The following is a 15,553-nucleotide window of genomic DNA, read 5'->3' on the forward strand; positions in this document are numbered from 1 at the left end:
GGTAAGGGGTACTTACTAAGCAAGTTTGCAGGAATTATTGATACAGAAACATTGTGGTACGGGGTACTTACTAAGCAAGTTTGCAGGTTTAAAGTCACTAGCTCAGGGCAGTGTGCACCTATGTACTTGAGAGCTTCATCTTCTAGCTGCAAAGATTAAAAACAAAAGTTTACTACATTGTTTCAAAGGAGAAAAAGACTGTACCCATTCATTAATACAGCCTCAATATAGCTAACCAAGTTGCAAAGGAAAAAAAAATCTCATGTCTTATTGCTAGTAGTAGCAATAACCAGGATTTCCTGGAAGTCAGTTTTTGTTATACCAAATTCTTATTAATATCAAATCTAGAAAAAGGTTATGGTCAGAGTCTATGGTTAGGGTCTACTATGTTGTCCTGGTTATCCTGGACCCCTATGTGGAGCAGTCTGGCCTCATCTTTCCTCCTTTTCTGCTGGATTACAGGCTTGTGTCATCGTGCCTGGACATGGATTTTATTTCTAGCACTAATAATAATATTCATGATGCATTGTTAAGACTACAGGAAAAGCAATTTTCATTGTTCTACAACCTACACAAGGCTTTTGGGAGGAGGAGCTGAGAACAGAATCTATGGTGCTTATTTGCTGCTGAGGATAAGCAGGGAACTCACCGAGCCGGGACGGATGGTAAGGAACGCATCGGTGATGCACAGCAGTCAATATTTTTTCAGGATTCCACAAGTAGCCAGAAGCTCAGGCTACCGTTTTAAGGGACTCACACACCCAAAGCTCTGTTTCTAACAAAGGGATCTTCCCAGCATGGCAGAAGAGCAGGGCATTTTAAATGGAGTCCACAGCAGAGCTTTAGCAACCACCAATAAAATGCTGTCACACCTAACTCCACCCACTCTGTGAGTGCTTCTTCTAATGTCATCACAAAGAAATTGAATTTTACTTTTTTTTTGTTTTGTTTTGTTTTTTTCAAGACAGGGTTTCTCTGTGTAGCCCTGGCTGTCCTGGAACTCACTCTGTAGACCAGGCTGGCCTTGAACTCAGAAATCCGCCTGCCTCTGCCTCCCGAGTGCTGGGATTAAAGGCGTGCGCCACCACGCCTGGCTGAATTTTACTTTTATTGTTACTTTTTTTCTGGAGACAAAGCCTTATAATGTTTGTAGTCCAGGCTGCCTTTGAGCTTACAGGAGTCTTCCTGTTTCAACCTCCCAAATGCTAGGCGTACAGGTATGTTCATCGAGTTCGTGAATTTTTTAATGAGATATGGCAGAAGGTAAAATAGGCCCTTTAAAATGACCTTGCCGTATATGGTGTATGTGGCAGATCTATGAACAATTCCTGCTGGTTATACCAGCGTAAACACCAAGACTGCCCTTTTTGCCTATTTAGCTCAAAGTAATAAAGAAACCTTCTTTTCAGTACAACAAGTGTCTCTCCAATTGCCCTTCCCCTACCCTTCCCCATTTATGCTTTGGTCAGATATTAATTCTCCTCAATTCTAAGAAAAATGTTCTGACTTTTGGAAGCGTGTCTTCATAGTTAGCAGCACCCCACCTCCCACCTTCCTCAGGACAGCCATCTTGGGAAAGCCTACTCAGAGCTGATGGCTCCTCTGACGTTCACGAGCACTACACAGAGCATTACCTGAGTGCAGCCTTTTAAGAATAAGGCCTTGAGACCCCCACAGCCTCTCACTAGTGCTTGAATGCCATCCTTGGTTACTTGGTCACACCAGGAAATGTTCAACTGCTCCAACAGTGGACAGCCCTCACTTAGGACGAAACACAATGAGACAAGCACGTCACTACCTCCATCCCAAAGCTGCCGCGACCTCATCGTTATGGTGGTCATGTAGGACTGCATTACTAGGCAGGGTAATTTAAACCCATTTTACTCAACAAGCACAAAACACATATTGTTTTACAGATATAGACTGGAAGTGGAAATTAAATGACTAGTTTAATTAAATGACTAGAGTACCAACAACAGTTCAGATTCAAGGTCAGAGTTCCTTCCTGTCGAGGAATTTAACTAGTATCACAGTTCTATCACACTTTCAAACTTCTATTAAAAAAAAAAAAGTCTAAAAGGCTCTCTCTCCATTTCCTTATCTGGGATCGTCCCAGAGTATAGTCTCTCCAGTCTGACCTAAGGGTAGACCATGTTAGCCTCTGTGTATAGTATCCTGGATCTGCCTTTGATTCTTTCTGCTCTTGTCAGTTCAGCCCTGCCTGGAATACTCAAGGCTTTCAGTCTATCCCTGTAAACACGGCCTGAACGGTTTCAAGCGCCTTGCTTATAGAAGAGTCCTGAAATAAAGTCTAGATCCAGGTTTAAGCTCATCTTCAACATAAATAATCTAACTCCAGCCAAGTCACTTAGGAAGCGTGTCTGAACCTCTCAGTCCAAGATCAGCCATGTCGGTCTCAGGCTCACCCAAGCCAAGACACTCATTTCTATTGCCAGCGGTGCAGCGACATAGTGTACGCCTACCTGGGGCCTCTGTGAAACTTACAGGCACACCTTAGTCATATTTCATGGCTGTTTCAGACATTTAGATTTTTAAAAACCTGTAAATGCTTGTCCTAAGTACTGCATAAAGCCTTCAGTAAATGAGATCACCTGTGTGAAAATATCTTATAAATGTTAAGTGTCACCGAAGCAACAGCCTTACACAGCAAGCACTACGGATGCATCGTGTACTCACGAGGAAGTCATGCTTCACATCATTTACTAAGTCTCTCTCTCCATCTGACACAGGGTCTTAATAGGTAACCTTGGCTGGTTTAATACTACAGGTATATAGCAGCATAATCTAAAAAATTAAGAGGGGCTGGCAAGATGGCTCACCAGGTAAAAACACTGACTGCTCTTCCGAAGGTCAAAAGTTCAATTCCCAGCAACCACATGGTGGCTCACAACTATCTGCAATGGGATCCGAAGCCCTCTTCTGCTGTATCTGAAGACAGGGATGGTGTATTCACACACATAAAATAAATAAAAATCTTAAAAAAAGTAGATTTCTGGATGGGAGAAATAGCTCATAAATTAAGAGCACTGTCAACCTTCCAGGTCCTGAGTTCAATTCCCAGCAACCACATGATGGCTCACAACCATCTATACTGGGTTTTGATGCCCTCTTTTGGCCACAGGCAGAATGCTGTATACATAATAAATTAAGAAAAAAAAAAAAAAAAAGCCGGGCGTGTTGGTGCACGCCTTTAATGTGAGCAGGGGCAAGAAAAGGTCCTCTGGGAACTATAGGACACACTGTGAAACATCACTACCTTCAATTCCAGCTGTGTTACCAGTTAATTTTTTTTTTCAAGTATGTAGTAATAGGCATATTATAAGAAACTTACCTCAGAGCTTTTAGAGACATGTTTGTTATTGACGTACAGGAAGCCAAGTCGAGGTGTCTGAGTTTGGAGCAGAACTTGCTAAGGCTAGTGCAGGTACTGCAGATAGAGGGGGAAGAAGACACATTTAAAATAAGAACACATGGAGGCACTGAGAGGCTCAGTAGGGAAAAGCCTCTGTCACGCATCTGATTGACCCCGCCCTGTCAGTTGTGCTCCGCCCCTAAAGCTGTCTTCTCACCTCACATTGGTGCTGTCACACCTGTGCTGTAGAAATTGTAGAGCTGCACTCCCAGACACATAAAAACAATAAAATTTAAGGTACTTGATAAAATATATGCAAGTCCAACAACTTAATTGTTTACTGCATCACACACCTTTCTCAGGAAATATGCACGTGTATATCAGAATTGTAAAATTTTCATAGCATCCCCAAAGCAGCCATAAACCTAGGATCTTACTGAAGAGCAAAAGAAAAGCTGTGCTGTGTATAACTTGCATCACACAAGTGTTTGGTTTTCATCTGGAAACACTGTGAGCTAGGGACAGCATACTGTGTGCCTGAACGCTACGAGGTTTGCACTTGGGGCTGGCGAGATGGCTCAGTGGGTAAGAGCACTGACTACTCTTCCAAAGGTCCTGAGTTCAAATCCCAGCAACCACATGGTAACTCACAACCACCTGTATTGAGATCTGATGCCTCAAAATTTATTTATAATAATAAATACATCGTTGGGCCAGAACGAGCAGGTACTGAGTGAGCGGGACTGACCAGAGCAAGCAGAGGTCCTAAATTCAATTCCCAACGACCACATGAAGGCTCACAACCATCTGTACAGCTACAGTGTACTCACATACATAAAATAAATAAATCTTACAACCCAGAGGTTTGCACTTGCTCTATGAACCCATAAATGCCCGAGGCCCAGCTCCAAAAGCTCTAGTTCTTCTGCCCGCACTGCACCGTCTCTTCATGAGAACGCTGTACAGGGCAGGAGAGAAAGCTGGAACTTTGTAAGATCTACAGAGGAAGGACTGGAACTGGGGTGTGAGAGAGCGACTATAGCATTGTGGTACTGCCCAGGAGTTAAGATGTCAACCCCCAATCTTACACATGCTAAGCAAGCTCTCCCACACCCTAAATGAATCTACTTAATTTAAGGGTTGATTTCCTGCTTGCATCATGGTTTGAACAATTCAAGTAATTTTTTTTTGGATTGAATTGAAGTTACCAGGCTTGCACTATCACGCTGAGCCCATAAATTTCTTAAAAAAATATAATCTTGGGACTGGAGAAATGGTTTAGTAGGTAAAAACACTGGCTACTCTTCTGCCTGTTTTTTGTTTTGGTTTTTCGAGACAGGGTTTCTCTGTGTAGCCCTGGCTGTCCTGGAACTCACTCTGTAGACCAGGCTGGCTTCAAACTCATAAATCCGCCTGCCTCTGCCTCCCAAGTGCTGGGATTAAAGGCATGCGCCACCACGCCCGGCCTGGCTTCTCTTCTAGAGGACCTGGTTCCAACGCCCAGCACTACTCACAAACGTCTGTAACTCCAGTTCCAGGAGATCTGATCCCTCTTCAGGCCTCCACAGGCACCAGGCTCGAATGTGGTGCACAGACATACACACAAGCAAAACACCCAGAAGAATAAACACAAGCCCATGACTTTGTCTTCACAATAAAAGTGGCTTAGAACTGGATCAAATGCTTGCATCTTTGTTTCTTTTGGTTTTGGAGACAGGGTTTCTCTGTGCAGCCCTGGTTGACTTGGAACTCATTCCCTTGATGAGGCTGGCCTGGAACAAAGAGATCCACCTTCCTCTGCCTCTTGAATGCTGGGATTAAAGGTGTGCAGCCTCAATGCAATGGTAAGCTTGTATCCTTACTAACCAGAATTCTTAGACCTCTAGTTGGTTCAACACACTCTGGCCTCAGCACAGGCTTCTTTGTAGTTCTATTAGCTTTTTGGTGAAAACCAAACCAAATCAAACCAAACCACACAACCCAGGCTGATTTTGTTCACTGTAGCCACTGCCTCCTGATACAAAGCTGCTTTCCATGCAGAGAATCCTTGTCCTGACACTTTATGAGGCTGGTGTTCGCTATGTTTCTTGTAGAAAGTCATGTGGGTTTTAGGAAATTTCACCATCTCTGCAGGTTCACTATCAGCACAGAAAGAAAGAATGGGCCAGAAATGGAAACATAGAGAATTTTTTCTCTTTTGAGACTCTGTAGCCCAGCCTGGCCTTAAAATAAAATAAAATAATCCTCCTGTCTCAGTGTCCCAAGTGCTGGCATTACAGGTATTCAGTACTTCCTTTACTACATTTACTGTAAACTCTGGTTTCTTTTGAAGTTACAGTTAAAGGAAATCTTCCTAAGGTCGGCTTGGCACGTATGCCGTGTGCAAGTGAAGGCCACAGGACCTTGGGTGCTGATCTTCAGGTGCCATTCAATGATCCTGGGACAAGATTTCTCAGTCCAGAGCTCACTTAGGAGCCTAGGCCGGCAGCCACCAATCCCAGGGATTTCCTGACCTTGTGTCCACTCTCCTGAGTGCCTAGAATACAAGCATGTTTCACTACACCTCCTGGCTTGAAACTTTTCTTAAATTTCACTTTTGCATTGTGTTACTAATATGCAGAAACAGAATTTCTTGAATAATGAGCCTCTATCCAGAGAATTATTATTATGCATGTTTTTGATTTTTCTGAGACAGGGCCTAGCTATATAGTCCTGGCTATCATGGAACTCACTATGTAGACTAGGCTGGCCTTACTCAAGAGATTTGCCTGCCTCTTGTCTCCTGAACGTGGGGGCTGAAGGTGTGTTAAGATGGGATGAGGATAAGGAAGAGGAGGAAGAGGAGGAGGAGGAGAACAATTATTGAGTTTGGGCACAAATGTGGTACAGCATGTATGTGGAAGCCATGGGTCAACTTTGGGAGTTCCTTCCATCCTTCCACTATGGTCCCCAGGACTGAACCCAGGTTATCACCATCTCACGGGCCCTAAACAGTTCTTAAACTTTTTGTGAATACTAGCAGGTTTTTGTGGTTTATGATTTAATTTTTGTATGTTTGTATGTATGTATGTATGTATGTATGCATGTATGTATGTATTTTGACATGTTTCTCTGTATAGACCTGGCTGTCCTGGAACTAGCAGAGATCCACCTGCTCTGCTTTCCAGTGCTGGGACTGTGGTGTATGCCACCACATCCATCATGCTTACTATAGCATCTTACATAGGTGAGGCTGGCCTTGAACTCTTGAACTCCTGATCCAATTTTTATCTTTGGCTCTCCAAATGCTAGGATTACAGGTGTACTTACATTGGCTTAAGACTGTTTTTAAGTTAAAAACATTGTGTGAGTGTGTGTGTATGAGAGAGAGAGGAAGGGAGTAGGGAACTGGAGTACAGCTGCAACCCTCTGCAGAAGCAGTGCTCCTGCTGGCTGAGCCTCCTCTCCAACCCTAGCTTATGAATCTGCATGAACGGGTCTGTAGGCTTCTTCACCACTAATAAGGTTTTACTTCATTGTTTGTTTCCTTATTTGTTTTCTATGTGTCTAAAATGTATTACAAAAGAAAAACCCTCAAACTTACAGCACCAGCTAAATGCTCCAAACACAAAGTGTGCAGGCTCAGTGACAGAGGACAGATTTAACAGACTTTAGTAGCTGGAGTGGTTCACCTGCCCCACCCCAGGCCCCACATTGGCACCATTATTTTGCTCCTGACCTTAGAGGTAAAGGAGCCTTTCAGTATTAAGTAAAATGTTATAGTAGGGTGTGGTAGCACACACCCCTCATATCACAGCATTTGGGATGGCTGAAGAAGGGGTCAAGAGTTAGTTTCAGGCTAGCCTGGGCTACGCATAGCAGAAACACAACAGCACATTTTTCTCTTCTTTCATAGTACCGAGGATTGACGAGGGGGCTGCATGTGTGTTAGGCCAGTGTTCTAACATTGATTTATGTCTCTCATGTCTCTAGATTTTTGTTTTATTTTTTGGTGACAGGGTATCACTGAGTCACCCAAGCTGACCTTGAGCTCACTCTGTAGCCCTAAGCAAAACCCGGACTTCCTCAGGTCGCAGCCTCCGGGTAGGTCTGCTAGAGTTCCTCAGGTCACAGCCTCCGGGTAGGTCTGCTAGAGTTCCTCAGGTCACAGCCTCCTGTAGGTCTAGAGCTATGTAGCAAGCCTGGCACTCGCTTTGGAGCCCACTGTGCCTTAATTCTCTGACCTCAACCCTGAGTGCTGAGATTAAGGTGTGGACTCTTGTCAGGCGGGACTTTTATGATGCATTAACCTGGGAAATTTTCCTAAAAATCACTCAACTTAAAAGAGCCTTGAACTCTTCCTATCTCTTCTTAAATGCTGGGATTAAAGGTGTGTACCACCATGCCTGGCTTGGTCTTATGATTTCATGTTTATTCCATTAAAAGAAAATGAAGGGTCTCTTCTGTTATATGAGAATATGTGCGTCTCCTGGAGAACCTGGATAATCACCGTAGCTCAGGCTGGTCTGAAACCTTAGGTAATACCTCTGCCTCAGGGTCCCAAGTGCAGAGACCGCAGGCAGGAACTGGTTCGCTTATTCCCATTCACCTCAAAGGATTTAGAGAATTTCTGTCTTTAACTTATGGGTTAAATGTATATTGCTTATTGCTTGAATTTTTAAATTCTTGGTATTCCCTCATATTTTCTTCTGTCAAAGACCTCTCTAGTTATAAAAAGAGAACACCCAGTTAATTATTTTAATCTTATTAAGCTTGTCTAGTACCCAGCCTATGGTCTATTCTAAGTGTCCAGAACACAGTGTGCTCTCTGCAATCACTGGGTAGAATGTTCTGCATAGACAGTATTTTCCATTCTTTTATTTCTATGCATTTCCCTATGTAAGGGGAAGGGTTTTACTATGCTGTCTGGCAGGGCTTAGATCTTGCTCTGCAGACCAGGCTGGATTCTAACACAGAGATCTGCCTACTTCTGTCTCCAGTTCCCACTTGCTGAGATTAAAGGTATTAATTTACTTGTGTGGGATCTAAAGTGTATTTCTTTCTTCCTTTCTTTCTTCTTCTTCTTCTTTTTTTTTTTTTTTTTTTTTTTTGTATGTATGTTGCTAGGTACTGTTCCCCAGGGATTTACCCATGCTGGTCATTCCAGACTGAGTTGCATACCAGGCCCTCTTTCAGGTTTTTGAGAAGGGATCTATGTAGTCTAGCCTGGTCTTAACCTCTGCTTTCCCAAAGTGGGACTATAGCAATCCTCTTTAAATCATTCCTGCCTGCCTTCTGGACTGTACCTTCCAGAGGGAGGCTCGTTATTTATGTCTTTAGCAGACACTAACTGACCGTCTCATCCAGACACAGGGGCTGATGGTGCTCCTACCCAGCGTTTGTTTCCCTTACTTCTTTCCACTGAGTGTTCTGCCCACGGAAGCACAGCTTCCACGTTATACTGATAGTTCACACGTGGGCTAGAGAGGACATTCCAAGTTCCAGCTCTTTTCAAGTATCTTTTCCTTGGTTCTTTTCTTTTCTTTTGGTCTTTCCAGACAGGGTTTCTCTGTATAGCCCTGGATGTCCTGGAACTCACTTTGTAGACCAGGCTGGCCTCGAACTCAGAAATCCGCCTACCTCTTCTTCCCGAGTGCTGGGATTAAAGGCGTGCGCCACCACGCCCGGCCTCCTTGGTACTTTTCTATAAGCCTAAAATCCACCAACCAGGCATATGTGGCCATCTTGTGTTTATTCTTGCCACTGCTGCCTGTGAACATAGCCTCTGGCCAACAAGGATACGTGAGGTTTCTTTTCTTGGATTTATTTTTACTTTATGTTTATTCCCGTCTGTGAGTGCAGCGTGTGCATGTCTGAAAAGGGCACCACATCTCCTGGACCTGGAATCACTGAAGGATGTGAGCTGTAAGTGAGGGAAACTGAGTCTGGGTCCTCTGTAAGAGCATCCTAAGCCCTGAGCTCTCTCCAGCCCAGGGAAATATGCCTCACTGACTGCTACATCCTGAGGGTTAGTGACCTACAGCCTCAAGCTAAAAGGGCCTTTGCTTTCGCTCTCCTCATTATCATTTTTATTGCTAATGTTTTAAATCAAGTGAGCCTATCTAGGAGCCAACTCCAAGCCACTGGTTTTTATACTCTACCTTGTTTACTAAGTATTCAGAGCTTTTCATGGGATTGGTGGGCCGGGAGCCCCAGGCAAGAATTCCACTGACTTAGCCAGGCACCGACAGCGGCTACAGTGGCAGCTACACAAACCTTTAATCCCAGCACTGGTTGACTTTCCTGAGTTTAGGCCAGCCTGGTCTACAGTTTTGTCTAAAAAGTGAGTTCCAGGACAGCCAGGCCCACACGGAGAAACCCTGTCTACAAACAAAAGGATTTCACAGACCTGGAGCTAGAGTTTTAGTTCAATGGTAGAGCTTGCCTAAATGCACAAGATTTGAGTCTGATCTTCAGTACTAAGAATAAAGAGGCCTTGATCATTAAGATGTAAATCTAGTCTAAAATATTTACAAATTAAATACCATGTCTAGGGCTTTTTTCTTCCAAGTACTGACAAACTCAGAGAGGGTAAATAAGTAGGAGGGGTCTATGATCCGGAGAAGAATGGCCACAGTAACACCAGCCGAGGCTGGGTGACGGTCGTGCTCAGAGCACACATGAACACCTCAGGCCTCCAGCACAAACAAAAAAGTCAGTAGAGAGAAATTCTTTCTGAGTTGTTATGGCACCAACACAGATTAGAACTTAACTTCGGTTCGTGGACCTTACTTGCTTTCAGTTCCTAGGGATGGCTTTGAGACTCAGGCCTCCCCTGCCCCAGTTTGGTTTTGTTTGGAGACAGAATCTCCTGTAGTTTAGGCTGCCCTGAAACTCACTATGTAGAAGAGGCTGGTCTAGAACTCATGATCTACTGCTTCTACTTCCCAAGTACCAAGCACCGGGGTTATGGACACAAATCACTTCTGCTCGTCTTCCTTTTTGTTTTTGAGACAGAGTTTTTATACGTTGGCTTAAAATTGGCACTCCTCAGCCAAAGGCCTCAAAGAAGAGAAATAAAACACCCACGTGCCCTGTGCTCTTGTGTCTCCCCAGCATTCAAACAATTTTGAATTATTTGACATTTTGAATGGGAACTCCATAACCAACCCTGGCTCCTGTCTGTCCACTATTCTCAGCCTTCACTTTAGGACAACTCTGCTACAGAGCATTTAAATGAGACTTAATTTACATGACCACCAACGGATAACCTGGGGCTGAAGTTTTTCATGCCCATTTGTGTATCTCATGTCTGACTGTAAGAGTCTCAAAGATGAAGGATTGTGTTAGCCGTTTTTGTATGAGGAGTAGAGGCCACAGTCGTCCTTGAACAGCACTGGCCATTTAGGTGTACGTTTACCATTTTAATCATTTTGTGCAACTATTGTCATGTGGCGTTTGATTCTCAGCCTTACAGCACATACGTTAGCTGTAGTGTTTAAGTCCCACTTTAAATATCACAGATGAAGGAGCTCAAAGGAAGCCTTCTGTTCCACCTCTCCCTTCATTGCTTTTCCCTTTAGTTTTTTTTTCTTCTAGCACTGGGGACGTAGCTCAGAGGTATAGCACAAGGCCCTGGGCTCACGCCTTAGCATCATAAGCCAGACAAAAAAAAGAATCGTTCATAAAACCAAGGGAACTTACTTAATTCACTGTGTTCAGGAGACTACAGTCAAGACCAGAATAGGGCAGACTACGGACTAATGACAGTGCCTCCTGAAGCCAATACTCACGCATCTGTTGTCTTTGTACATCCGTTGAGACTTAGTACTTCAATATTCCTACAGTTTTGTGCAAAGGTCCTTTATGGGAAAAAAAGTTAAAGGTTACAAATAAGTTGGGCAAAACTTTAGATATAAAAAAAGACATAAAATAATACTGGTTGTTGACACCTATGGTGCTGTAATATTTAAAATATATAATTGGTTTGGTCCCTAGCTTCCAGGATAGAGGTCCTAAGATGTCTGTAATACCCTGAGGAACAGGGGTGAGAGCTTTGTTTGTCCTCATTATTTGAGAGCTGCTGGGGTGGTGTCCTGGGGAGGCGGCATGCCAACTTCACGAGGACAGGTGCTCTGGTCTTCAGACACTCCTCAGTCCTGCCCTGGACAGCACGTCCTCCAGCTACTTACTCATGTGCTTTGTAGTGAGCTGTTACTACTACCATCCAAAGCTCTTTCCTGAACTACTGGACTCATGCTAGCAAGTGCGAAAATGTGGGAGGAGTCATGATAACACCTGATTTTATGGGCCATCCAGAAGTGCATAGCAACTGGGACTTGCAACTAGCAGCTAAGTAGGGGCTGATTATAAAACTGCGCTGCTAGCCTGCAGAGTCTGAGCTGACTCTGGACAGCTGTGTTGGCAGTGAAAGGAAATAGCCAGTACCTATCTGCAAAATCAAACTGTTGGGATGAAGAAAAACAAACTTTTATATCTGTGTGTGAGGTGTGAATTCAACACAAAGTAGCTGGTGGATCTACAGAGATCAATCCCACAGCCTGTCCCTTTGTTCATTTATTATTGTTGTTTTGTATCCAAGACAGGGTTTCTGTGTCCCTGGCTGTCCTAGAACCTTCTTTGTAGAACAAACTGGTCTTGCACTCAGAGACATCCACCTGCCTCTGCCTTCCCAGTGCTGGGATTAAAGGCATGTGTTATCACCCCCAGCTCCACAAGCCATTCTTAAAACTGTAAATGTTTTCTTCTTTTCTCAGAAGATCTCCCTGTGTCGCCCTGGCTGACTGTGGACTTGCAATCCCTCTACTTTAACCTCTCAATTTCTGAGATTAAACATGGATCTTTGTGGCAACAAAAGCTGAAAATCATTTTATCTTTGAGTTAACTGAAGTCTATAATCTAACTAAAGGTCCCTAGAGAACTGCTTTAGTATAGAGCATTTTGAAATCTCATCTCTGTCCTACATTTGCTGTGTAGCCCAGGCTCACCCGTGTCTCCTTGGTGGACACACTGCACGGCGGGGTTATTAGGACAGGCTACTGCACCCTGGATCTCCACTTCGTACTAGAAATTTGTTATAACCAATGTACACGTTTGCATTTTGAACAGCTTAGAAATTTAAAAGCTACTCAATGTTTAGCCTTTCCTAAGTGAGCTGGTGCTGCTCTTTACTTCAATGCACAAGATTGAGAGTTTTTAAAGTTTTCCTTTTACCTTAATGCATTGTCTCCTACTCCAAGACACCCACGAAGACTTAACTTTCGTAAAAAGCCTCCACATCGTTTTGAAATATTTTCCACTACCCGGCCCTATGAAGAGACAGTTAAGCAAAAAGACAGCTTATGTTACTTTTGACAAGAATACATCCTCATTTAAAAAAATAAGAAGCAATTTATAAACAGAAGAAGGCTTTTAAGAAAGAGAATTTTTTAGAAAATCTCAATGTACTCTGAGAAGCCCATCTACGGGAACACGGCTGGTCTGTACTCTCTCTTTACCTTGAAGGGGAGCCTGTATTTGAGGAATAGTCCTGCCCTATCCTTGTAGAATTCCAAGTCATGTATGGGGCTTGCCTGGGTTAACCACAGCGATGGGAGGACATAACCATCCACATTTACTCTTGTGTCCTTTGTTAAGAACTCTCTATAACACTCTGCACATAGTAGGAACTCAATGGGCACTTGCCATGTGGCTTAATGATCCTGTGGGTCATGTTTGTTAAGTACACACATCCACAAGATCAGAAAAGTGTAGGGTAAACGCAGTATAATGTTAATGAGTTTTTTGTGCCTTTCTAAAATTTTAATGTAAGTGCTCAGGCTTCATGCATGCCTATGCATCCCACGCATGCCTATGCATCACATGTATGCAGTGCCTGTGTTGTGTTGGCCACAACAAGGAGCCTGATTTTCTGAAACTGCAGCTACAGAGGGCTGTAAGCTGCCATGTGGAATCTGGGAATCAAAACCAGGGTCCTCTAGAAAAGCAGCCAGTGCTCTTAACTGCTGAACCATTTTCTCAGCTCTGTTTTTGTTGTTGTTTTGAGATGTGTCTCCTGTACCCAAGGCTAGTATGACTACTATGTGGCTGAGGGTGAACTTGAACTCCATGTGGTACACACGTATGTGCAGGTCCAGAGGCTATTGGGATGTCTGTCTTCTCTACCTGCTTCTTCATTTTATGTTTTGAGATAGGGCTTCTCTCTGAGCAGCCCTTCTTCTGTGGTAGACTGGCTAGCAAGCTTCTAGGATGCATCTGTCTCCACCACCGCTCCCTTGGTTTTGGAGTTAGAGGTGTACCTCCATCCCTGACCTGTACATAGATGCTGGGATCTGAACTCAGGTCCTCACGCCTGTATGGCAAGGACTTTATCAACTGAGCCATCTCCTGTCCCCTGACCTTGTGCTTCTTTCTGATCTTCTGGACTTTCTCATGTGCTGGGGTCAGAGGTGTGTGCATGCCTGGACGCTATTCTACTTTTCTACTCAAAGGAAACCAACAGGCTACACTAAAAAGATTAAGTGAGAAAAAAGACTGTATCCCAAGGAAATTGTCTCATTAGTTAAAAACAATTTAGTAGTTTTAATTATATCTATTCTTGCTCCCCCAAGAATCAAGACACCCATCAAGAATAAACACAGATAACCACACCCAACAAGTTTAAGCCTACTTACTGTAAAATAAACAAATATAAAAACCACAAGACAGGGCTGGTGAGATGGCTCAGCGGTTAAGAGCGCCGAATGCTCTTCCAAAGGTCCTGAGTTCAAATCCCAGCAACCACATGGTGGTTCACAACCATCTGTAACGAAATCTAATGCCCTCTTCTAAAGTGTCTGAAGACAGCTACAGTGTACTTACATATAATAAATAAATAAATAAATAAATAAATATTAAAAAAAACCAAACCACAAGACAAAAATCTTTGTTCTCAGGACTAATGTAATAAAGAACTTAGTGTTATTTCAGGGAACTCAAAAACTGAAGGAAAAACTAGGGGGAGAGAAGCAGATCAGTCAGGAGTGTGGTCTCTCATGCTCCAGGTCCTAGGTGTGAGTCCTAGTACCCTCTTCCCAAACCTGAAGAAACACTTTGTTGTTGTCTGGTTTTGTGTTGACACAGGGTCTCATTATGCAGCCAGGCTGGTCTCCAGCGCACAGCGGCTTGCCTGACTCTGCTGAAAGACCTGTGCTACCACACCTAGTTAAGAAAATCCTCCTGGGAACACTGGAGACGTCCATCAAGTTCAGCTGTACCAAAACAATGAGCTTCTTCAGTGGAAAAAGGTTTCTGTGGCTAGGACTGACACTGTAACTACTAATAAAACAATGGGCCACACAGCACGAAACTATACCTCCATGTCCTCATACACACCAGAGTCACATCTCAGTGTCTTCCCTGTCTCCACACCAGAGTCATACCTCAGTGTCTCCCCCACACCACAGTCATACCTCAATGCTCTCTCCCCCCCCCCCCGCAAAAAAAATCATGGAGACATACCTCAATGTCCCTCTGGAAATCAAACAGGTCTATCCGTTGCCAGTTACTGCCATCCAGAGCTAGGACATTCCAGGCCTGTTTTGAATAAAAAGAAAGAGAAAGAATGGAGGTCAAAATGAAAACAGAAACTGTAATATTTAAATTCACAATTCAACCATCCAATAACTGAGATCGACCAAAAATGTCCTCAGTCTCCGAGGGACCCGCATCAAGGTGGCGAAGCCCCAGGAAGGCAGGATCTTTCTCTTATTGTTTCCTCATTATCAATGTACTCACTCAGCTATGCTTCATAATTGATCAATATTATGTTCAATTTGACTCAGTGACAATTTTATTTTACTGTTTGTCTCGCTGGGGATCAAATCCAGGGCCCTGTACCTGCTAGGCAGGCACTGTACAGCGGGGGCAGCCCTGATTGTTTGTTTTAGGAAAGGGATTACTGTGTCGGGCCTACTGACCTATCTCCTGCTTCAGCCTCAATCCTCCTAGGGGCGGGGCCAGGCCAGGCCTCAGTGCTAATTTTAAAACTGTTATGTCTCTTCAATTTTCAACATTCAGGATTGGGTGTGAGACCATGTCAGTAGGAGCTTGTTTGTTGTGTAACATTTGACATTTTAAACCCTTTAAAAGCTTTCTCTAATTATGTAATAAAGTCATATATTGTTCAGAACAATATATACT

At 43.6% G+C, this 15,553-nt stretch overlaps 1 protein-coding gene across 4 annotated transcripts in view; it reads right to left on the minus strand.

Moving 5' to 3' along the window:
- Fbxl20 (F-box and leucine-rich repeat protein 20) overlaps positions 1-15,553 on the minus strand; it is a 68,368-nt gene that overhangs the window by 15,795 nt on the left and 37,020 nt on the right. For all 4 annotated transcript variants that reach the window (XM_006534299.4, XM_006534298.4, XM_030246362.1 and 1 more), the window contains 6 exons: positions 14,873-14,947; positions 12,587-12,681; positions 11,146-11,214; positions 3,353-3,448; positions 1,635-1,761; positions 72-146 (listed from right to left, as the gene is read on the minus strand). In XM_006534299.4, the coding sequence (XP_006534362.1) occupies positions 72-146; positions 1,635-1,761; positions 3,353-3,448; positions 11,146-11,214; positions 12,587-12,681; positions 14,873-14,947 (537 nt within the window). The remainder of the gene's footprint in view (positions 1-71; positions 147-1,634; positions 1,762-3,352; positions 3,449-11,145; positions 11,215-12,586; positions 12,682-14,872; positions 14,948-15,553) is intronic.

Source organism: Mus musculus, chromosome 11 (assembly GCF_000001635.26).
Source record: "Mus musculus strain C57BL/6J chromosome 11, GRCm38.p6 C57BL/6J".
In the NCBI taxonomy this organism is placed as follows: Eukaryota; Metazoa; Chordata; class Mammalia; order Rodentia; family Muridae; genus Mus; species Mus musculus.